This window comes from Ictalurus punctatus, chromosome 1, assembly GCF_001660625.3.
Source record: "Ictalurus punctatus breed USDA103 chromosome 1, Coco_2.0, whole genome shotgun sequence".
NCBI lineage: Eukaryota > Metazoa > Chordata > Actinopteri > Siluriformes > Ictaluridae > Ictalurus > Ictalurus punctatus.
In genome coordinates this window covers 3045260-3070259 of record NC_030416.2, presented here as the reverse complement: position 1 = coordinate 3070259, position 25000 = coordinate 3045260, and the positions used below count along the sequence as shown (strand labels likewise).

The 25000-nt window shown below is 42.1% G+C and overlaps 2 protein-coding genes across 5 annotated transcripts in view; both read right to left on the bottom strand.

The window, feature by feature from the left end:
• Positions 1–9404, bottom strand: part of grb7 (growth factor receptor bound protein 7) — a 10021-nt gene extending 617 nt beyond the window's left edge. The window contains exons 1-14 of one of the 2 annotated variants that reach the window (XM_017465712.3): positions 9172–9404; positions 6602–6763; positions 6306–6441; positions 3826–3982; positions 3557–3678; positions 3372–3446; positions 3140–3277; positions 2837–2947; positions 2544–2642; positions 2008–2088; positions 1738–1857; positions 1134–1185; positions 783–870; positions 467–560 (exon numbers count right to left, since the gene is read on the bottom strand). In XM_017465712.3, coding sequence (XP_017321201.1) covers positions 467–560; positions 783–870; positions 1134–1185; positions 1738–1857; positions 2008–2088; positions 2544–2642; positions 2837–2947; positions 3140–3277; positions 3372–3446; positions 3557–3678; positions 3826–3982; positions 6306–6441; positions 6602–6759 — 1431 coding nt within the window. In that variant the 5' untranslated portion in view covers positions 6760–6763; positions 9172–9404. Of the gene's footprint in view, positions 1–466; positions 561–782; positions 871–1133; positions 1186–1737; positions 1858–2007; positions 2089–2543; positions 2643–2836; positions 2948–3139; positions 3278–3371; positions 3447–3556; positions 3679–3825; positions 3983–6305; positions 6442–6601; positions 6764–7164; positions 7308–9171 lie in introns of those variants that run through there. The other variant, XM_017465721.3, reaches the window with a different exon arrangement.
• A 1245-nt stretch (positions 9405–10649) lies between these two features.
• Positions 10650–24471, bottom strand: atn1 (atrophin 1). 3 transcript variants are annotated; one of them, XM_017465670.3, is made up of 10 exons: positions 23994–24471; positions 21293–21379; positions 20745–20846; positions 20041–20154; positions 17316–19837; positions 16823–17051; positions 15107–16400; positions 14086–14214; positions 13708–13843; positions 10650–13619 (listed from the first exon to the last, which is right to left on the bottom strand). In XM_017465670.3, the coding sequence occupies exons 2-10, from the start codon at positions 21317–21319 to the stop codon at positions 13586–13588; spliced, it is 4587 nt and encodes a 1528-aa protein (XP_017321159.1). In that variant the 5' UTR covers positions 21320–21379; positions 23994–24471; the 3' UTR covers positions 10650–13585. The 3 variants fall into 3 exon arrangements, with proteins under 3 accessions (XP_017321159.1, XP_017321168.1, XP_017321177.1); XM_017465679.3 differs by having other exon boundaries at positions 15107–16397; XM_017465688.3 differs by having other exon boundaries at positions 20041–20151.
• Positions 24472–25000: the final 529 nt, after the last annotated feature.

Here is a 25000-nt window from a genome sequence, read left to right as displayed (position 1 = left end):
GGAATCCAAAAAGAGAAAAAAAAATTTTTTTAATTCTCTCCCACTTTTCTGGCACACAACTGAAAGTCCAGAGATCGAGATACTGTTTACAAAAAGCGTATTTCGACATGGTACATTATTCCCATTTGTTCATATGAACTTGTTTGACTTTGGGTAAAACGGATCAAAATGACCCTTAAATGGATAAAAATTTCCATTTTTAGAGTTCAATTTTTGTACACTTTTCTGGCCACAGGCTTCAGGATCTTTGCAGTTGAATGCAATCTGGTCTTTTCAAAACTTGGAGCAATGCAGAGAAGTTATAGGATCATTCAAAAAAAAAAAAAAATAGTAGAGCGAGAATTTTATAACACTTTCTCACACACACACACACACACACACACACACACACACACACACACACACACACACACACACACACACACACACACACACACACACACACACACACACACAGATGACTCACAGGAATGAGCAGGTAGTGTTTGATCTTCCGCTGATGACACAGCGACAAGACAAAACACTGAGTGTGCAGCTGACTGTCCCGAATCAAAAACAGCCTACACAGAGAGTCAGACGGACAGTTAGACTCTGGAGGAATGCATCATACTTATAGATATTATAATACAGTGAACTGCAGTAGTGTTGTGTGAATTATTGCATTAAATCTGGGAAAAAAATAATTAAATAAAATAAATAAATAAATAAATAAATAAATAAATAAAGACAGAAATAAAACACCACTGCTGTGCATTGAAGGGGTCAAAGGTCAGAGGCCTTACCCATCCGCCTGACCCTGCTCCTCCAGCAGCTGTTGGGCTTCAGACCGGGAAACACCGCCATGGAACCAGGGCTGAGTCTGGTGCACAGCTACACAATGAACGGGGGGGGGGGACAGACACCACACACAGATTTTAATGTGTTCTTCAAAGAGCTAATAAGAAAGCCTCAGGTTTTTGTAGCAATAATCTGCTGTATATATAAGTTTCTTGTGGAATTGTCAATATTTTCTAGGCATCATGTTAATCAGGGCTCCATTTCTAGCAGAATTCATTTGACGCCGAATCCAAACAATGACTTTAAAGACTTTAAAATAAGCTCCACTGGCTCACAAGCCCATAAAATATACTCACGTGGAGGTCGTGACCCATGGTTTGGTAGGCTGTAGCGCAGCGCCTCTCTTTTCTGAAACACACACACACACTTCAAACTGTGTTTGCGCATACAGCATGCTTGGGGTATGACAGTACAAGATGATAAGCAGCCGTGTAAGAGTTACACTGTAAACATTATTCTAGAAATGATGACATCATCAAAAGGTCTGCGAGGTGCAGCACACTGCCAGAACTCGTTTGGAATGAATAAGCGACGCGGCTCGAACTTTGGATGCCGGTTGCGTCTTTGCCGACTGACTTACGGAAATAGGAGGACTTCAAGTGTACAAAACTATGAAACGTAAATCATACTGTTTCATCTCCAATACCTGAAAACGTACTAATCGAAGTAGAACTACAATCAGGAACGATTCTTTAGACAGATTTTCAGCATTCAGCAATTCAGATTTAAGAAAAGTGTAGACATGGTCCTATTTAGCTAAACCGCAACACACACACACACACACACACACACACACACACACACACACACACACACACACACACACACACACACACACACACACACACACACACACACACACACACACACACACACACACACACACACACACACACACACCCTCCAGTTATATCCCTCCTCCTGCTCGGCATTCTCAGCCTCTCGTGGGTTGAGGATCACTCGGCCACCGCTCTTCCCCGAGAAATCCATAGCTACCATCGACTCCTCTCCGTCTGTGCGCTGAGAACGACAGAAATGACCGGAGCAATTCAAATCAGACGAGTGGAAGAGGAGACGTGATCCGTGAAATGTGGAGGGAACACAAAAAATATGAGGCATAATAAGCCTATAGAACTAGTTTGCATGAGAATAGTGTGTGTGGACACAGACCTTGGTGTTATTTCGTGGGGGGATCTGTAGGTTAGGATTCGCCTGTGCCAGCAAGTAATTACACTGAAGCTGCTTCCCATACTGTAAAGCACACAGGTTCACACTATATATAGCACACTCATGTACAACATGATGAATTTCTTGCTTTCTAGAAGGTTCTACAAGCTGTCGTGCTTTATTAGCCTGTTAGTGTTATACGGTAGTGTTACTCCAGCAGTTTTTAGGAAATTAGCATTGTTGTAGCAACAAAAGCTTTTTATTTTTAAAATATATATTGAATGACCAAGTTTCAACATTAAACATTTGTGTATGACATCATTATTAGGCCTGGCTGATGAATACAGCACAGAAAACAAGACAGTACTAAATACAGCAGCACTTACATGACAAAAAGAAAGAAAGAAAGAAAGAAAGAAAGAAAGAAAGAAAGAAAGAAATGAGTTTACCAGTAGGGGGCGCTGAAATGCAGTTTTAAATTTAAACACAGAAGTCAAGTAATGTATAGGGTTTCCGTGTGCACGAGTGTGTGCGCGCACCTTAAACAGTCTGAAGGCCGTAACCCAGCAGGTTTTACTCTGTTCACTGTCCGCACACAACAGTTTAAGCTCCTGAGAGTGAAATCTGCCTCTGCTAGTCTGAAACGCACAACAATGACACATCAAACCAGCGAGACGGTACGAGAAGAAGAAAAAAAAAGAAAGAAAAAAAAACCCAACCACACAGAGATAAAAAACAACAGTATTAAAACTGTGTTAGAGGATTTTTTTTTTTTAATCAACAGCAATCAGAACTGGGAATTCGACCAGGTGAAAGCGATCAGTGTTGCTACCTTCATGCAGAAAGTGTGCCCTTTAGGTGAGCTGTAGAGTTTCCGACTGTTGCTGACGGTATACACGCTGACATCCTCGAGATCAGCTACACATTGAAGGTGTCGAGGCTCCTAAACACACACACACACACACACACACACACACACACACACACCACTACTACTTGACACACCATTTGTCTTAAGTCACAGATTACCTATTAATAGCAATCAAAACAACATTACATACCTGTGTTCAAGTGTACAGGTAAATAGACGAGAGAGAGAGAGAGAGAGAGAGAGAGAGAGAGAGATTGCTCAGACCTTAGACGAGCCCTTGGTGGAGCAGTAAAGTCCAGATCGTCGCAAAATGAAGTACATTTTCTTCCAAGACTTCTTTCCTGCTTCGCGTACATGCAGGTAGCCCTGAATCTCTGGACACGAGCCGCACTTCAGCATACTCTACAAAACAACAATGGACGCATCAAAACGGACCAAGAAAGGGAACAGAGCTTGGGTGCGAGATTTAAAGATGTTTATATTTCACGCATAATACCTGCACAAGCTGCGACGGAGTCATTCCCGTCTTGACGTCGGTGCAGTCGGAAATCATGTTCTCCGGGAAATATTGCTAAAAGAAAACAAGTGCGTTCACTGAAACTACAAATGCTTTAAGCGATGAATATTATTGCAGCAAATTATTTCAAACATGATTCCAACAACAGCAGCACCAGGTCATACCGCTGGCTTTCTGAAGAACTCGTACTTGGCGTAGTTTTTGCGGAAGAGCAGCTTGGTGTCACCGTCTGGTGGCCAGGAGGACTGTGCCTTCGACACCACTTCGTGGTCTTCGAGGCAGCGCTCTTGAAACGACAAAACCACAAACAAGACATCAACGTCCCAAACGAGGAAGCCGTGTCAGATCGAGACGCACCATGCATGCGGTAGATATATTAACGTGGACGACAGGACTAGATCTGTTCCGAGCGCCCTACACGTTGGTGTCTTACCGAGCCCTAGTGAAGGGTGCTGCTCGAGGAGAGCCCAGTTCTCTTCATCCGTACAGTGAGTCGACTCGACCAAAATGTGGCACACTTCGCGCGCTGTTGCCGCCGACGACACGACCACCGAGCGGCTGTGCGTGTCCTCGCCGAACACCCTTACCACCTACGCACACACACAAAAAACACACATTCTTTAAGAACACTTGGCATGAATCACGACTCCCACTGAACTGTCACTTTGACTCATAAAATGACAAATGATAAGAGATGCACAAAAAAAAAAAAAAAAAAGAAAACACCTTCCTTCCTGGTAAGATGTTGCGCAAGAAGATGTACAAGTGACAAAGGCACAAAAGAAGAAAGGAATTAGAGAGAGAGAGAGAGAGAGAGAGAGAGAGAGAGAGAGAGAGAGAGAGAGAGAGAGAGAGAGAGAGAGAGAGACAGATTTACTGTCTTTAAGTCTTTCAGTGCAGGGATTATTCAAATACCAGCAAGAAAAGAAACGGTTATCGATCTGGTCACAGACCGGATGGTTTTGAGTCTTCCGCTGGAACGATTACTCGACGTGGACATGCCGCCGGTTCCGAAACTCATATTCTAGGTTACATAGGCTTGTAGCATCAATTCCGATTTGGATAACTTTCCATTACTGCAGCGCTAAGCATAATAAAAACACTTCTAGGAAAATTAAAATAAGCTTCAGAGTGTGCAAAAGGCATTTACTAAAGACACACTAACGAAGAACAACAACAACGAAGAAAAGAAGAGTGTGCATATGTTTTTTTTTGTTGTTGTTGTTGTTTTTAAATAGCTGGATTGTTATACACAGTATTATAAACACTATACATGTGGTTAGAAAAATGCAGTTTGCTGTGTTTATTGATGGGAAAAAAAAGAAAGAAAAAACAGGAAAGAAAAAAGACAGAGAAAGAGAAAGAGGGACTGAACTCGTCAACCACAAACCTGACGAACCAGTACCACTGAACAGTCAAACACAGTCCGTCAGCAGGTTCACAGGGGACACACGGGGACAAGCAGACAAAACAAATATGCATGACTGACACACACACACACACACACACACGTCACTTTCCCGACTTCAGCTGCTTTGTAGTAGAATGAGCTTATAACCACAAATCACAACACGGCGACGTTTTGATCTCGAACCACGACGAGTCAAAACGCTCTTTGATTAACAGCCAAAACGTCTGCTTTCATCATCATTAAAGAAGTGCGGAACATTCCAGTCTCCATGTGTTCACGAGAAAGCATGTTTTGTTCAGTTGTTTTGGGGGTTTTTTGGCGCTGGCTTCTTCATGCATCGAAATCTTTTAAGCATATCAACATTTTTTTTTAACATTGTTTATGTTTTGAAGCTTCTAGTGTGTGTGTGTATGTACTTAATGCGTTACTAGCTACAGGTCATGTGCGTGTTTACGATCACTACTCCCGCTCAGACTTAGGTAGCGCTTTATTATTAAACACCAACATGTTCACTGGGGAAAGTCGTAACGTTCTCTTAGTGACTCGGAATCGAAAGAAATGGCAAAAATAACGTTACTGAGAACGTTCCGCTTTCTCAGGACCGAAGGCTTTTGACTGTTACAAAGCGCTGACACAAGAGACCTAAATAAACTCCAGCGTATCAATGGCTACATGCCAGGTTTTTTATTTATTTATTTATTTATTTTTATTATTACTCTTTTGTGGAGTGTCATGTGATATTTACAATTAAGATTGTAGGCACAATACACACAAACAGAACATCCCGCTCCCTTCCCGATCGTGTTGCCCGGAACGCCCTGCCTGTTTCTTGGAGTACTGCCATGAAACACCAACCAGTGATTAACTGTCCTTCAGGAACGTTTGATTTCTTTAAGGATTACGTTTATTCTTCCGAGCTGGTCAACCAGCAAGACGCTTATGCAACCGTCATCTGACACTAAAGACATGAAGTTCATTCATTATTAATCCCCTCCTTCATCATTTCATAAATGACTTCATAAATCCATAACTTCATAAATTTATATATTATATTATATATATATATATATATATAAATAAAAATCAGACTTCCTTACATTACACTGGAAATAACGTATGCAGATTATTTATTTATTAGGAACCTCTAATAGCTACACCCATTGGCTAAACCTACCAGCTTTTATTTATTACCACTGGTCGCTATACCGCTCCTCTCTGCCCTTTCCATTAACGTCATCATACTCAATACTCAAAATGGAGTCCAAAGTCAACTCTGAGTTAATAACAACGACTCGCAAGTTTTTAGTGGGCTCCGGTCCGGATTATTGCAGAGTTAATCTGATTCGTTTTTTTAAAATGGTCCAATGTCCAAACAAAATACACTAATCCTTTTACTATTGAGCTGTGAGAATTAGCTCGCGAATTAATCGCCTACAATAATGAGGAAGATTAACGCACATTATTGAAAAGCAGCACGAGGTCAAAACCGAGGCCGTGCTTACGTGCGTGTCTTCGTCGGTCGGTGTGGCGCATCCCACCAGCGAGCCGACCCGGACCGGAGAGTGCGATGGACTGCACAGCTCAGGGAACGGGTTGGGAATGGACGGCATCGATGAAGGTCTGAACTCTCCTCTGGAGCTGTAAAACAAAAACAAAAGAAGGCGTGTTTATGAACAATCTGTGCTGATGGATTGATTTTTGTGAAGGTGTGCATTACGATCTCTACTGGGATCAAACATATTAGCGTAGAACGGAATAATAAAACGGAAGGACAGAAATTGCACTTGGAAGTAATAACCTGTAGCTGCTCCTGATCGCCAGCGGCTGGGATCGTGGTGCGGAGGGAGCGACAGACAGGTACGAACTCTTCATGGGATTCGACGTCTCCTCTCCTCTGCGTACGGTCTCGCGCACAGAGCCATTAAAAACCTCCGTCCAACGACGATCCACCTGCATCACTCTACACATACACAGAGAGAGAGAGAGAGAGAGAGAGAGAGAGAGAGAGAGAGAGAGAGAGAGAGAGAGAGAGAACACAATAGTTAATCCTTGCTCATACACGTGCTACGTACAGAGTAAAAGCCAAACCACAAAGTCCAGAAAAATTATTTCTCATGCGATTCATTTTAAAGCACTCAAATAAATAAACGACACCCGTTCCACGTCTTCGAAGGATCTTCATAAGAAATTTTATTTATTCACATTCATTAAATATTACAAAAACCTGCGTAACAAGGCATTTCATCTTTGCTGCAAAGTTCAGCCGGAGTTTGCACGCTTCTAAACATAGCTCTTTCACCTGGAGGGAAAATCAGAACAAGAGCAAAAAAAGAAAAAAAGAAAAGGAAAAAACAGTCACACCTTCGTACACCTTCGGTTTTGTTCTTAATCCAGTGCTGATTACAGACAGGAGGGAAAAAGAAAAAAAAGAGAAAGAATTCCTGGCACACTGACAGATTAAAGACAAAAATCAAAGCTAATGAGTTCACGTCACAGTTAATGGAGTCTGCTACAGGGTGTGCGAGTGTGTATGTGTGAGAGAGAGAGAGCGAGAGAGAGCTGGTTCTTTGGATGTCTGTGAAGGTTGTTTGCTGTAGATGTGTCGGAGGGAAAGGTTTGCAAAGCAAAACAGGATGATGTAATAGTCTCAGCACGGCACTGATACTGACACACCTGCGAGAACAATAAAGCCTGCAGTGGAACTGGTGACGCCGCTGGCTTTTAGGACTTGCTCAACAAAAAAATATTTCATTAACAGCTGTTTTTACACCCGAATTCTCCGTTCTGATTGGTCAGAAGGCACTGATTCATTCGAAGAGGTCCTATTCAATTCAAGGTGGTGCTGGTGAGACAGTGTTCGTGATAACAGGAAACAACTTGTTTCCCCGAATGCACCGTAACATTAAGCGTAACTATAAACAGATTTTTAAAAAATAATAAATAAATAATTTATATAAAGTGAGACAATTATTGGCAAGTGGGATTTGTATACACTTGTACATAATTTAAGCCTAATAATAAAAAAAAATATTTTTTTTTTTAGTAGTGTTACACACAGGACTGTTCCCATAGTAATTATTTCAGTTAAGCGACTTTTAAAAATGATGGACTCAACATCAGAGCTTTGAGGTCAAGCTGGTCCAAATCAATCGCACAAATACCATACAAACGGTACAATATTGCATTGTAAATATTCATCCGCACACAAATGTTTAAGACCTTACATTTAATCGCAGAACATGCATCTTATCAAAAGCATTATTTTTTCGCCAAAACGACGCTAGTGAGGGCCTGCAGAGCCACCATGCTACACCCCATGTAGTGAGCATGAATAGTGAATGGGAAGCCATCTAGGACAGTGTGTTGAAATAAGAGTTTAAATAAAATACATATATAAAACACAGTGTGAAAACGCTGGGAGTCAAGATGTTGGATGTGGAGGAATGAACACTTTTTAATGATTCATTTGAATCATTTTACATTTGTGGATGTTATGCATCGGATTTGATGTTTTCTATAATGCTATAGCGTGCAATTAAAGCTTGTGCGCTAGCTGAAGCTTTTTCTGGGTTTGTGCACAATCTTTTAACCTTGAACATCACACTTTGTGTGACAAACAAACTCAAGAGGAAAATGTGACTTGCATTCGAGTGGTCCTGAATCAGCAGTGGAAAGTTAACATCTGAAAAGTTGAGTCCATTACATAAGGAACGAAACACTTGATGGTGTGCATTTCAAGGAAAATAATCAACGACGGGGTGCTGCGGTGTGGCTCAAGACGAAACCGAAGTGGATTGTTTTTCCACTTAAATTATTAATATTTTATTTCTCTTTGACAAACTATAGCATTAAAAATGAGAATGACCATAGAAATATCATACTGCTGTCCTGAACACTAAAGAGACAGGAAAGCTCTGAAAGCCCCGTTTAGATTTCACACGCACTTTGCATCTTGAAAGAACCGAATCCCTTAAACGAATCGGAATGCCTATTCTAAACATACGAGTCATTTGGGTGAATCGACTCGTTGACACGATCGTTTCCGTTCGTTTGATTAGTACAAATACTCAAAAGCTCAAAACAAAAAAATAACATAAGGTCTATTATCGTCATAGTCGCGCTATTATACTAATACTTAGAGCTTTTAATTTAATTATTCTTGATTAACGAAGTTAAAAGACACAAAATGACACCTTTAAGCTGTCACCTGTTGAGTGTTTATCAGTGTGTAGCCTGATAAACATAGCAAAACAGACGAGTTGAGTTTATTCACCTTCGCTTCGGCACTGGAAGTAAATTTAGTATAATAAATGTTTTCAATAAAGTTCCCTGAGGGAAAAAAACACACACAATAAACCCAGGACTTACCTGTACCTGTACCAGTCTGAAACGCCGACTTGTTTATGTGAGCGATATCCCGCTCGTCTCTTTGCAGTTCAAGCCCCGCCGGTCTGACTTGGGCCGCGTCCAAAACCGCATACTTCCGCGCTAAACTAAATAGGGCGTTAAAATAACACGCCACCTCTCGCTATCGGATAATCCTGAGTGGCACTTGTTCGCGGCTGTAGATGTAGCCATGGTGAGCGCAAGCACTCGTGCAGGGAGGGGCGGGGCCGGAGGAAATGGGGCGGGGTTGTGGAAAATGAAGCGCCTGCAGGTGGAAAAGTAGGAGGAGCGTCGTCATGGGAACTTACGTAGTGGGTGAAACGGCGTACTTTGTACCGTGTTTACTTCTAATACTACAGTAGCACTGTGTACAAATGTTTGTTAAAAGTCCTCAGAATTATGTCTCGTCGCTTCATTTTTGTCCACTTTTCCCATAATTACTTGATTCTTTTTAGCTTTGAGTGAAAAAAACATTTTAAAAAAAACGCAATTTCTGTCAGCGTTTTTTTTTTAAAAAAAACGCAATTTCTGTCAGCGTTTTTTTTAATGACAAGAAGTGGCAATAAAACCGTGTTTTTTGTCTTAGTTACTTTAATAATTATTTATCAATTATTAATAATTAATTATCATTCTATATCTTAATATTTGATGTTTAAATTTTATATACTTTAATATTTTTACTACTTCGTTATTCCAGTACTTTTAAACCAGCATTTATGACGCAAAATGCAGTTTTGTTGACACCTAGTGGTCGTAGCTGGTAACTACCAATAATATGTTTATGTTTCTGTTATCACAGGGAAATTAGCTATAAAATATGTAATACAAGAAATTCAGTCCACTACCTTTGATGCAAACTTTTAAATAAAAAATTATTTCCACTAGGCTTCAACATGACAATAGAGTAATAGGGTGTGGTTTTGGGTATACAGCTAGACTTTATCTGTCCTTTAAGTGCAGAATAAATCATTTGAGGGTGTGCTGTGATTGGAAAATAATCAAATATGTAGTGGCGTAGTCTACTGCTATGTATGCAGCAGATTAAAGTTACTGTTACCACCCCAAAGCACCAAAGTGTTTTATTTCTCTTATACCATGGCAATGTTTTTTGTTTAAATTAATTAAAGAATGATAAGTCATAAATTTTTATCCGTTTATAGTTATGTTTAACGTTATGGAACGTCTGCTTAAAGTTACTTCCTGTTCTTGATCAGTTATTTTGATATGAACGTCTGGGTTTATATTCCGCTCTCGAAGTTAATGCACAAATGATGCAGCTTGCCATGTTACTGAAAAACCAGAAAGTCCTGAAGGCTTTTCTCCAGAATGAAAACTTACAGCCTTACTTCAGACTTTACTTTTTACCACATATTGCATAAAGATTATAAACCCACATTTAAAAAAAAAAAAAAAAAAAAAAGAAAGAAAGAAAGAAAGAAAAGCTACAAATTAAACACAGCTTTAGGAAAAAAAAAAAGTTTTATTTCCAGATTTCTTTTTTTCCCTTTCAGTTGGAATCTTGTGATTTTTTTTCCCCCACGAGTAAAATTCTAAATCAAAATAAAAATAAAAAATAAACGATACCATGAAAATGTAAAAAAATATGTAAAACACAAAATAATATGTTTATATAATTACATAATTATTAACAAACATTGACAACATTGATATTAATCATAATAATAATTAAGAGCAATACTACAAAGAAAGGGTGTATGAGAGCGGAGTGTAGGTACACATGCACACTCGAGTACACACTCACTCGCTCCCTGCCTCCCTCCCTCGGAGCGAGTCACTAGAAAAAAAAGTACATTTTTTTAGTATTAGCCCAAAAATTCAAATATTAGGGCTTTTTTTTGTATATTTATTTGTTTATTTATAGCTACATGCAAAGACAAAAAAAAAAAAGAAAGTCTGATTTAGTCGCTGGCTCTCAAATGTCTGAGTGCACTTACATGACTGTCTATTACATCAGTTATCAAACGTTTGTCCCTATTAAAGTCCTCGATAGGCGACAGAGTGCGCACTACTGAAGTTCCCACTACAGTGCTGCATTCTTTGGGGGGGATTGGGGGTTGGGAGTGCCCCCATCTGATACACACCAATATTTTAAAGGTGTTAACATCAGTGTAATGATTTCATTCAACTTGATACAATACAATGCATTCTATTCGATTTGGAATATACATTTTAAAATGTCAATAGAAATCTCACTGTTTGAGTCCGTAACTCATTTAAAAATCTCCCTGCACGCTAGCAGGCTAGTCAAAGACGTCTTTAACCAGAAATGTGTTCTAGTTCTACGTGTGTTAGTCTTCCGAGCTGAAGACTTCTTTAAATAATCAACCTAGCTTACTATCGTAGCTAGTTAGGGATTATACACAAACCTGAATAGCTCCTATGAGTAATGCAGACTTTAGCGCACGATTAGACGTTCATTATGAGTGCTTTTCTAGCAAACATCTTTCCTTTTTTTCTCTTTTTCATTACAAGGAAATCTGTTCAAATTTGATGTCGGTTTTCCAAAGACCCGGGTATCTCTCAGTGATCTGTGATTATATTTGAGTGCATTTTGTTGGAAGTGTGAAGTCCAACATATGATCATATTTCACCCTGAAATTCATATTTTGTGTAGAAAATATACGGAGTGCGATTTGAAGGTAACTTTGATGAATTCCCGATGGGGATTAGTTAGGATGACGCTCTACGTCTAAATTCGAAATGGATTAAAAGTTATTTAACAAACAAAAAACGTATACAGTTTTGGTGACGTTTTCTCTAAGGAGATGTTTATTTAACAATCACTGTAGGTTTTCACCACATGAAAGTCTTTAGGACAGACGATTTTGGCTGAATTTTGTTTATTTATATATTTTTAATATTAACTTCAGGGGAAAACGATTGAACGATTAGTTATAGCTACTAGAATGTAAGCGATAACTGGAACTACAGTGCTTGGACGTTCCATATTAAAAACTAATGTATTAACTATAAACGGATACAAAGTACGACATGTTCTTCAATATAATAATCGATTATAATTGCTGGTAAATTGCTGTGGGCATCATAAGAGAAATAAAAGAAATTTCGAATAAAAAAATTTAAACCGTCATCTATTGTTTTACTGTATCAGCACGTTCTGTCGAGTTTCTTACATATTAAATATTAAAAATATGAGATACAGAAAGGATTTTCTTGTTTGGCCTATTTCCATATTATTAGTTGGTTAACAGGCTCAGAGCCAAATAATGTGGAACTTAAAACTGTTAAATTTGGACCAAATTGCAAGAGATATCCATGTCAGCGCAGTATATTAAGCTAATATTTATATTAAGTGTTTATTTGACTGATCATTTGTATATTGGTATATGGTACAGGTCTAAAATGTACTTTTTTTAATTGTCACTGTGTTGTAATTGACAGAATATTTCACCCTCAAAATGTGATCCACTTTATTAGTCTGCTTTTTTTTTCAGGCTTAAGCATGTACTTTAAGTCTAAACTCGAAAAACACTTGCTTCACAAAAAACTGATGTACAGACAGGTCCATAAGTATTTGGACAGTGGCGCAATGTTCGTAATTGTGCCTCTGTATACCACTGAAATGGATCAGAAATGAAGCAATCAAGATGTGAAGTGTAGACTTTCAGCTTTAATTCAAGGGGTTTAACAAAACTATCACAGTAAACGATTCAGAATTATAGTCAATTTTGGCAGAGTCCCTCCATTTTCACAGGCGGAAACGTAATTGGAGAGTTCCAACTCCTAGCAGAATCAACTCCAGACCTTGTATATCCTTAATTTGTCCTGAAATAACGAGGAAACAGGCCATTCCTGGCCATGAAACATCAGTCAGCTGTCCGATTACTTTTGAGCCGGTGATAACGGTTAATGCGATATTTTTGTTAAAACCCTTGAATTAAAGCTGAAAGACTATACTTCACGTCTTCACATCTCGAAGGCTTCATTTCAAGTCCATTGCAGTGGTGTACAGAGGCAAGACGACAAAAATTCTGTCGCTGTCCAAATACTTATGGGCCTGACCATATCTCTTGGACACAGCCGAATTGTGGCCCCTTTGTCCACCTAAAATTACCCATGATGATGTTAACATAACATGATGGTCACCTACAATCAAAAACTAGTATTTTACATAGCTTTGGTATACGCGTTATCGTGTGTAGTCATTCTCAGCCAATCAGAACTGGCAGTACTGTCATGTTGGAGTAACATTAGTATTTGATAAATGATGTGTCAGTAGTGCGCACTCAGACTGTCGGACCGCTGTTGTGTTGTTGTGTTAGTGTTGCGTGTCAAGAGTTTGTGATCACTCCCGTCACGTCCTTCATTTGTATATTTGCACTTTCCCGTGTTTCTCCGTCGCTCGGTTCGGCACTCACAGCGTTTTGTCGCTTTCCTTTTTCAGGTGGCTGCAATGAAGATCAAACAGAGGGCAACATTAATGATGTTCCTGTATCTATTGGTTGGTGTGTGTGTGTGTGTATGTATGTGTATTACCTGTAATACTCTTCCTGTGTGAGAGAGTGATGGTGGTGATGGATCCACTGCTGCTCCAGTGCAAGTCTCTGGATCTGTAGCTCTGTGTTCTGATGATGCATGGAGGAGTGGGGGGGTAAATCACGGAACGGAGCGCCTACACACACACACACACACACACGCACACACACATTTGCAAATGGGTCAGCTTTATAGCAGCTCATTTACACACTAATAGTTCAAAATACTCACGCCTTATTACATACACACACACACGCGCGCGCTATTGTGGGATATTTCTAACTCGAACTTCTAATATTTAGTAATTAAAAGGAAATCCTTTTTTAGTTTTGTAAGAGCTGTGTGTTACAAGAGGTGTGTGTCAGCGCTGTGTGTTACCGAAGAGTTGCTGTCGCAGTACATCGCTCTCTGTGAGCGGGTGTGTGATGATGGATCCTGGATACGGTAGCCGTGGTAACGGAGCTCCCGTCGCTAACGGATCAATGAGCGGGTGCACGCTGCTAGGCGCTGTAAAATATATATAGGGAAATAAATAAATAAAACCGTGCCGGAATCTCACCTTCTTTCCTATAAAATACATTTAAAATACATAACTGGTGGATTTCGTGATTATTTTATTAGTTCTTAAAATTTTCTACAGTATGAAAAAACAATGAAACATTTACAGCTAATTTAAAATGAATAATACAGATTTTTTATAAATAGTTATTAATATTTTCTTGTTTTTAATGTTTTAGATCAACGTTTTCAGCTAGCCTGCTAGCTAACACCGTTGCTGAATACAATTTTTATGATCATTTGTGTAAAATAAATCTGGGTTTTGGTTTCATCCATAGTAAAGGCTATGATATTTTTCACATTAGCACCTTTGAATGATTAACTTGACTTACAAGCAGCAACTGTAATGCTAGCTAAGTTATAATCTAGCTGACATTAGTGTTTATATGTGAGCTGTGGTAATTCGATCTGAAAGAAACGATTTTTTACTCCTTTTTTTCAGGTTTTAACAAACCTGCATCTATTAGCATTTTAGCTTACAAACTGGCACTATTCTATTAGCTTTTTAGCTTACAAACTGGCACTATTCTGAGAATAGTGCCAGTTTGTAAGCTAAAATGCTAATAGATGCAGGTTTGAAAGAAGAGACATACTACGGGTATTAGCCATTTAACATGTATTCAACCTTTCGAAAGGACCTGAATCTCTTTAAAAAGTGAAACTCTGAATTCGCTCACACACTGGTTAGAAAAGCTAACACTAGCCATTTTCCCACTTTGCAGAGAATGTTGTTAGCATAAACAGTACACACTCAGTTATTAAGACTATAGCCTGTTGATCTCAAATGTTTTCAATTAATTCTAAGTATGTACAAGAGACCCAGGAATGTGTAATGATTTACCTGTATCTTGCTGATGTAGATGCAGGTGAGAGTGAATGTGTGAGTGCTGGTGATGATGTGGAGTCACGTTTAGCATTTGCAGTCGCCCCAGCGACTCTCCTGCTCCGCCTCCTCCTGATGCCCCACCTCCTCCTGAAGTTCCACCCCCGACTGGGGTTGCTGGGGTTCCTCTTTCCCTGTCTCCACCCGGCAGTGCTCTCTCTCTCTCCTTCTCCCGCTCTCTCTCCACGCTCCTTGCTCTCTCAGTACTAGGTGGAGTCCGGCTCGGGGCGGAGTAACCTTCAGGGGCTGGGGGCTGGGTAGGGTGGGAGGAGTGAGAGGAGGGGTGATGGAGAGAAGAAGCTGTGGGTGCAGGAGGAGGAGGGGGAGGTGCAGGAGGAGGAGGGGGAGGGGCAGGACCTATAGGGTTTACAGTGGGAGGGGCATGACTAGGTAGGGAAGGTGGTAACAAAGAAGAAGTAGGCGGGGTTGACAAAGGCTGAGGGACAGCACTCGGATTTCTTGCAACTGTAGCAAGGGCTTGAGGAGGTGGAGCCGGAGGTGGAGGAGTCCCATAAAGGGCAACCTCACTGGTTGGAGCTCCACCACCAGCCCCGCCTCCTAACAGTAAGGAGTGCGAATGAGAGTGTGTATGTGAGTCAAACTCACTTTTAAAGTCAAACCCGGTCTTTACTCGCTCCCTGTGAGCTGTCACAGAGTGTGGAAACCCCATCCCTCCAAGGCCGGCCCCTAGCCCTGCCATTCCACCTGGGCCAGGCCCTGCCACCGGCCCAGGCCCAGGGTGGCCGTGGCCTCCTTCCAAGCCGGTTCCATAAAGAAATCCAAGGATGGCTGCAGCAGTGGCAGCATCAGCAGGAAGGTGATGTGGATGAGCAAGGGCAGGGTTTTGGAATTGGGGCAGGAAGAGGGAGGGGTGGACATGAGAGTGTGAATGTGGATGGGGGTGGGGGTGAAAATGGGGTGGAGCCCGATTGGCTGTGCCAAGTGGTGACATTGCATGGGGACGGGCATATTCGCTCAGTGTCCTCAATGCTGGTGTATCAGGCCCAAGATATGGACCGAGACCTCCAACAGACGGTAGAAGAAGGGAGTGAGGGATGGAATGGGAGAGGGAAGGGTGGAGAGAGTGGGCATGGGATGGGTGAATTGTGTGGGCGGGGTGGTGGGCAGGGTGGTGGGAGGGGTTTACACAGGGTGAGGAGGATGAGGAAGGATCCAGGAGAAGAGAGGAGGAAGGAGAGAAGAAGAGAGAAGAGCCCTGACGGGGAACTGCTGCAGGGTTACTTTCCTTCTGCTGAGAAATGTAAAAAAGAGTAACAAATATCTTAAAACATAACTATAATCTTCCCCTCTTCACTTAGCCTTGGTTTATAAGTGTTACCAAGACCACTGTAACTAACTCCTACCATTTGTATATATCATGAGTTCAAATTTAATTGGATTAATTCATAGGTATAGATTGAGGAAGGAGGGTGGGAAGGACACCCTCCATTAGTTTTTGAAGGGGAGTGAATTATGAATCTGTTCAAAGCATATTAGTGTTTTCATTGTCTTATATAATGTACTGGTTGCTTTTGCTTGTGCTGCAAAGTTTGCAGATGATGTAAGTGACAAGGTTTTACAGGAAAAACCTATGGCATATTTGTGCCGATGATTAAATCAAGTGTCCGTTCCCTCTGCTGATCCTAAACATTTCAGCCACTTCCTGGTCCTCACCTGTAGGTGCCTCTCCAGGTCTCTCTCTCTTTCTCGCTCCCGCTCTCTCTCCCTCTCTCGCTCTCTCTCCTTCTCTCTCAGGTCCCGAGCTCTCTGTTCCACCTCTCGCCTGGCTCGTTCAATTGCCTCGTTCCTCTTTTTCCAGAGTTTAGACCCATCCAGAGGGATGAAAAGGACATCGGTGCGAGCACAGGAATTCCCATTGCCACGATCTAGAACCCTGTGAAACCTAAAAAGGCAATGATTTTCTCTAAATGATCACTTTTATTGTCATCATTATCAATATTACAGTATTGTAAAGTACTTCTTACAAGTATCTGTAAACTACTGACGCTAGCAAAATTGTATCTTCCCATTGTCTATCAGAGAGAAGGGCTTTTAAATGATGTCTTATAGTATATGCACATACATTTATCCTGTGTGGTATGTAGTTGCACATTGATAAAGTTTCTGGGGCTTATGGAAAATTATCAAATACAAAGGTCTGTCTTACCGAGCAGATTGACTGGCATGAATTGGAATATCGATAGCCTTTGGCTCAGGCGAGGGGCTTCTGAGCACAGTTGGTGGACTGTCAGTTTCCTCCCTCTCTTCTATTGGCTCCTCCTTTATGACAGGTGGTGGCAAAGGACAAGATGATGATTCAGATTGGCTGTCTGCACCAGTGGGAGCATTACTGGGTGGAGCAACAGGGTTGCAGAGATGTGGTTGGATTTTGGAGGGCGTAGGCGAATGCATGTGACTGTTAACATTATTGTTGCTATTTGGATTGCTGGTAGCTACAGTGCTGCTATGGTTACTACTGCCATGGTAAGCACCAGCAAAAGGAGCATGACTATTTAAAGGGCCATGATAAGGAGCCGGTCGGCACCCAGACAGACAGGAAGTGACTGCACCTGATGCAGAAGATGCAGAAGCTGATGAAAATGGGGGAAATCCTCCCATTTGATTTGTTGATGGACTAGGAAGTGGAGACAGAGTAGTGGGTGGACTCTGATTGGATGAGGGGTACTGCCCTGGACGAGTTTGACTAGATGGAAGTGTGGATGGTGGAAGAGGCTGCTGGCTGTGGGAAGCTGGGGGATATGAGGCAGGAAGCTGGTGTCCATGTGAGGAAGAAGATGAGGAAGGAGAAAGAGATGGTGGGTGATTACGATTGTGATAAATGGAAGACGGAGCACTGTTCTCTCTTTCTCGTTCCCTCTCCCTCTCTCTTTCTCTCTCCCTAGATTGGACTGTCAGGCCTTGCTGGACTAGATAGTGTGGGTGGGGAACAGCAGGCCCTCCAGCAAAATCCCGACCCATATTTGAAGCAAGTCTAGTGGGACTTGGGTATTCTCTGGAAGGACCAGGATGAGGGGCAGATGAAGGTTGAGCCCCTGCTGTAGGGTATTCCTTGGTCTCTGGTGGAGGGTATTCCCTTAGGAAGTGTGCAGTGGGGGGAGGATCTGACCCAGTAGCAGGGACTTGATGTCCTTGATGCCCTTGCCCCGCCTGCTCCACTGTAGACTGAAAGTCTTTGTTTGGGGTGGCAGAACTGTTTTGTGGAGAACTAGATGGTAAACTGGAGCTTGAAGTGCTAACATTTACTTGGTTGACATTACTTGCATTGCTGTTGCCACCTACGTCCCTTATCTGGCCTGCAAACTCTCCCCATCTTCCCTCTTTATCTCTTGGGTGACACCCACCTGCACCTCCTGCCCCACTTGACCCACCAGGTCCAAAGTCCCGGCTCTGTGCTACATGCTGCTGGTTCTGATTCTGCAAAGAGAAGTCTCTCAGTGCATCCCTTTCCCGGAATCCCGGTCGGAATTCCCGACCCCCTGATGGTCCATCTCGGCCTGGTGTTCCAAATTCTCGGTTCTGTCCAGGAACGGGAGTCACAAAGTCACTTCCCATGTTAGCACTGTTATGTGCACCAGAACCACCAGTGCCGTCCTTAATTGCAATGTCCCGTGCAGCCCTGTCCCGCTCAGCTGGACTGCTGTACCTGGGCAAGTACTCTCTGTGTGGGTGGGGTGGGTGTGGGTGGGGCAGGTAGGGGGGGTGGGATGAGTGACGGGTGGAAGAGGGGGGGTTGTAGACAGAGGGCAATTGTTGCTGTTGCACAGGTGCATGGTGGACACCTGGGTAACGTGCATATCCCCAGTTTCCAGGGCAAGTGGAAACAGCACTGCCTGACCATGTAGTAGGGCTGTAGTGATGAGTGTGGCGAGGAGGAGGGGCCTGTTGGGGTAAGGAGGTGGCCTGTGGAAGCAGAGAGGGTGGAGCCTTGTCGCATTTCTCAACTTTCTCCATTTTAACATCAGAAGGTGCACTTTGGCCTGCCTCTAGAGGCTTCAGAGCAGGTGGAGGTGGAAGAGCAGTGGAGGAGGCATGACTAACACTGGGATTTCCATGGGGATACTCTGCTCCACCAACCACCATCTTTCCTCCACACTGAGAGGCCGTTTTGGGGTTGACATTGCAGCGGCTGCCGCCATGTAATGCCTCATCACCCACAACACCGGAGAGCTCCATCTTGGGTGCTATTTTGGGGTCAACTGTAAAGTAGGATTTTCTGGCACTGCTGCTCTCACTCAAAGGACAAAGAGATGATGGTGACTTCAGTACTGATACTGATAAATCTGCTTCCTTCCCCCCCTCATTGTCCCGACATTCTCCGCTACCACCGTCATTGCCCCTTCCTGTTCCTCCCTGTTTAGGCACCACTCCTTCTTTCACCTTCCCGGCTTGCTTTGGTGAATCTGGTGAGTCTGATTCAGAGTCCAAACTGGCCAATGGGGAGCCAGAGAGGCTCGGTGAAGAGGATCGATTGTCCTGATCGATATCCCGTCCACTGCTAATACTACTGCTGCTATTAGCTAAGCTTCCTCCAGCAGAGCTGCGACTGCCTTGTGACTGGCCATCTTCATTGTCGCTTTCCCGTGACTGGGTGTTGCATGAAGTTGGATGCGGTGCTGAAGTTGTTGTGCCAGTTGAATGGGTTGATGTTGGGGCACTGGACAAAGAGTCCTTGTAGTAAAAAAAAAGAAAATCAAAATACATACATAGATATTTAGACAGACAGTCAAAGTGATCAAATGTTTTTTATTGTTTGGTCCTCAGCTGTAAATGTAAATGCCATTTACTGCATTGTCATAATCAATTGCTGTCAATTTCCCATCTTTAATAAACAAACTGTAAGCTTTAGAAAACAGATAAGTGGGTAATGGTACCTGGACCTTCTGTCTCTTTGGGGGAGGAATAGTCCGCTCTACATCACTTTCGGATGAATCTTGTCCTTGTGGTCGTCTGTTAAAGCAACCAAGCTCTTCTCCTGCAGCTCTCTGCTGAACATGCCAAATGATATTTTACAGCCAAATGTTCTTGACTTATTTACTTTAAATCCAAAACACTTTCTCTTTGTGTAATACGAGTCTGATATATGTGAAAAATTAATGAGGCTGGACAAGAATAGACAAGAAAAGAAAAAAAAGAAAACAAATATAACTTAAGAGAGAAGAACAGAAGATGACAAAGCAAGAAACAATGGTATACAGCGCAGGATCATCAAAGATGAAAGCAAAATGGTGGTGCACAGGGCACGCACTGATTTTGATGATTCATAGGTATGAAAGATGCTTAGGATAAATTTGATCACAACTTACTTGTTAGCTTAGCTAGCATTAACAATAACCTTTATTAACCCTTTATGAATGCATTAACCCTTAAATTCCTAGGACCCGTCGTCGTATTCAGACTTAAATTCCTCACTTTTGTAACTAGATGCATTTCCTATTTGTTTCATTGTATTTGTTTTTACTGTAGAAAAGAGCTGTTGAGAATGACAGATGAACAGGTTGTGATGGGAAAACGAAGATAGAAACAACAGAGCGATGGAGAAATAGTACGAAAAAGGAATAGCGTGAGAATGTTTTACTGTTTGGCGTTCATTTCTTTCTGCTCGAGATGGGCTAGGATGTGGACGTCTCCCCCTCCGCTCCTCACTGCCACCCCGCCTTCGCCCACTACGTACAGGCATCTGAAAAGAAAATAGAACATCATCAAGTGAGAGAGAGAGACAGAGAGAGAGAGAAGTAGATAGATAAGTATTATCAAGAAATATCAATTCAATATCAAGAACTGTCTAGCAGAATAGACAGCCAAACACGTAGGTGGGTGATTGGATGGATGGGTGGATGGACAAACAGACAGATGGATGCGTGGAAGGATGAACAAACAGGTAGATGGATGGATAGATAGATGAAAAATGCATGTGTGGATAGATAGATAGATGGATAGATAGATGAACAAACAGGTAGAACAAACAGGTTAGCATCAACTACTAATCCAACTGATTCCATCAGATTTGGTGTCATTCAGCTGTAAATAAAAGGTTTTCAAAACGAGAGGAATGTTCACGTGGAAACTTCGCATAAACACAGTGAAAACAACATTTCTGAATGGTTTTATTTTCTCCAAACTCACCGGCTCTTTGTGAGTTCTGGTTTTCATCGCTCCATTTCTTCCATTGGGCGATTAACACACAATACACAGCACTCAGTGGATTAAATACTGTAAAAACACACACACACACACACAGACACAACACATAAGGACTAAGAGTGTTGAACATCTTAAACAACAGAGCTCTTTTGTCTCTCTCAGTTTCTGTCAGCTAACCAGCTGTACAATTGTGTGCTTATAACTTTGGGGCAACAGATTCAGGAAGGCCCATATATGGGTGTGATGATCAGGTGTCCACAAACGTTCGGCCATATAGTGTATCTTTGGCTTACAGTGCCTCCTCACGTCCAGTAAACATACAGTCTATTGGACAATCAATTTTTCTCTAGCACTATAGAAATTCTAACATAATCAGGGCCACTGGTGTGAATTTCTACATTACACAACTCTTACTTCCTGTTGGGTGTTTTGTTGTTTCCTTTTGGAAACATTTAAAGGACGCTTAACTTATAACATATAACAACCCTGCATAACATATAAATAAACCCCTTATGGACAAGCTGTTCTCGTAAAATCTTTTATACCCCAACTTGCCAATGATTATAATTTCTTTTATTATTATTAAAGAATGACATTTCATTCATTTTTAGTAATATTCAACGTTGTGGAACGTCCAAACAAGTTAGTTCCTGTTATCAGTTACGTTACAGCAGCTATCTACGGTAGTTCCTGCCCCAGCCTCTATTTTCTTCTCTCTTGAAGACAAAAATTATTATTTTTTGCAATTTGTCATCTTATCAAGAAATCGCAAAGCCCTCCATCTTGGAAACTTTGAAAACCTTAACTCTGACTGTTACAAGGTGCTGACACTGGAGACTCCTTTCAAAATGTGCTTGTATGTAAGTAAACAGGAAAGAGAGAGGCAAAGATATATTGAGGCCTTGAGATTCATTGATAAGCATGCACACACACACACACACACACTATTTATAGAGTATGATACTATATATAGAACACAGCCCGCATGATAATTAAATCTTAAGACCCCAGCACTGACAGCTCTCTCACACACACACACAAACGCAAGCCAGCAGTGTAAAACTGAACAGCAGTATGTTTGCACACATTTACAAACATGTATACCCACTTACACAGACACACATATAGTCAATACCAAAATTATTGGCACCTCTCAAGTGTTTAAAATACCCAATTATGGCCAATTTCACCTTAAACAATTATGAAGAAGAATGGTATGATGACTGACACCTCTGAGGAGTATCTAAATACCCAATTCAAATAACGCCACCTCTGTGACAAGTTTTACACAAGAGGCCATGAGAACAACCCACAAAATGTGAGCTACAGTTGGAATCATGTGTTGCGGTGAGACGACACCAAAACCTTTTAGGCCGTGAACACTGTCGGCATTTTAAGAAAAAAAAAGACTTTAGAAGAAAAAAGCCCCCAAATCCACTGAAAATATGGTGGTGGATCAGTGAGGCTTTAGGGCGGTTTTGCTACTGGTGGTTCAGGGCCTCTTGTGAAGATTGATGACATGGAGAATTCTGTTAAGAACCTGGATATTTTAGGAGGAAAACTTCTGCCAGGAAGACTTGGCTGCAGACGTGGACATACGTCCAAATAAAACGTTATGTCCCAATATGTTTACGGTCAAATATTACTCACTGCAGCATGTGTAACTCGTTAAACAGAATTCCTCTTGGCTCATTTTCATATGTGCGGTTTTGACAACTACACGAACACACGCGCACGTCTGTGTGGAACGGGCGCAAACACACACTCATGTATTGACACATGGGCAAACATGATCAACAGCTCATACACATATACACAAACAAACACAAACACACGCACACATATGGGGGGGGCTGTCTATAACACAAACACACACTATCTCTTAAACAAATACAATACCTTTTATACTACACACACATGTAGACAACCATAAGTTCAGTCCACACACACACACACACACATATGCATGCACATATACATAAACAAATACACATAGACAAGTATAAATCATATAGGTCAGTATATGCATACACACACACACATATATAGAGTGGCAGGCCTGTATGTAACATGCAACCACACACACACACAAACACACACACACACACACACACATAAAAGCATAGCTGTCCACAAACACACACACTCTCTCTCTCACACACACACACACACACACAGAAAATAAAAGCATAGCTCAGTCTATATGCATACACACACACACACACACACACACACACACACACATAGACAGAGGTCTGTCTGTGACACACACGCGCGCGCGTGTGTTCTTTTGTATGCATTCTGCAGCTCTGCAGTGAAGCTTAACTGGTCGCGCGCTGCTGCTGTACGCAGGCCACCTCTGGATCTCACACAATAATGCAGCGCACATGCGCGTGTGTGTGCGCGTGCAGCACGAATCGCATGCCCCCTTTTGCCATCTTTTCTCCTCAGCGCAGAAGCTAGCAGGAGTCGCACAAGCATGGCGAATAGAACACACACACACACACATATACACACATACACACAAGCAGGCATTCTTCCGCGAGCTAGAGTGGAAACACAGGACATACACATTGGCAGCCAGACGCGCGCGCACATACACACGCACGCACGCACACAAAGAGCAGAAGGAGAGGAGGAGGAGGAGGAGTATCCATCCATTTTCTCCCCTCTTCTCCTTTACCTAGGCTCGCGCTGCGATGCCGAATCCCTCCTTCCTTCTCTCTTTTCTTTCCCCGCGTCTTTCTCTCCTCCTACCGCACGCAAGCGCGGACACACGCATGCGTCGCGTGCACGCACGAGCTCCCCATCATGAACGCTTTGCGATATCATGCATATCTTTCTCTGTTGTTTGTTTGTTTTTTAAATCCCTTTTCCTTTTCTCTTCTCCAGCAGAAAAACCGGACTGACTGTACATACACACATATACACACAGGAACACTCATACACACACACACACACACACACACACACACTGATGCGCGCGTGCGTGCGCCTTCCTCCTCCTCCCCACCCCCTTTTCTTCCTTTTTTGCTCCACCGCCCTCTCCCTCTCTTCGTGTTTCTTCTTCTGCTGCTGCTCCTTCTTCGTTTTTTCCCCTTTTTTTTACGTGCAGCGGGCACGAGCTAAAAAATTCCACGGTTAAGGGAACGCGAGACACGCACACGGGGAAGGAGGGCGAATGTATGACGGCTCGGTTATTTGCATATGATTTGCATATTTGCATTTATTCTTAAGGTGAATGAAGGAAGGAACGAAGACTGCGAGGACGCGTGCGTGTGTGTGTGTGTGTGTGTGTGTGTGTGTGTGTGTGTGTGATTTCTGTTAAGCAAGGCTTTTATTAAAAGACAACCTTTAACTATCAAATATATGCAAACGGTCAACGGGGAAATATTCCGTGATCAATAAACGTTTTAACTGAAGAGAAATATGTTGGGGATGGAACACCTTCAGTGTCACCACCGCACGTGCATGCTGATTTGTTTATGAATCTGCTTATCACATAACCTAGCTACCTATATCAGCAGTATGGGTCACTGCGTTAGCTAGTTAATTGTAACCATCGAACGACTGCCGGCGATCCACGAACATGAACGCAATGTTCTGGAACATCGGCGAGACCAAGTTAGGTCTTGTTATAGTGGCTATAAACAGTTGTTCCTCCATCCATCCATCTATTTTCTGTACCGC

Coding starts and splice junctions, on each gene's coding strand:
- atn1 (XM_017465670.3), bottom strand. CDS start 21,319: ATGAAAACCAGAACTCACAAAGAGCCG. Junction 16,401..16,822: donor ACCTGGAGAGGCACCTACAG/GTGAGGACCAGG, acceptor TACATTTCTCAG/CAGAAGGAAAGTAACCCTGC. Junction 14,215..15,106: donor TCTACATCAGCAAGATACAG/GTAAATCATTAC, acceptor TATATTTTACAG/CGCCTAGCAGCGTGCACCCG.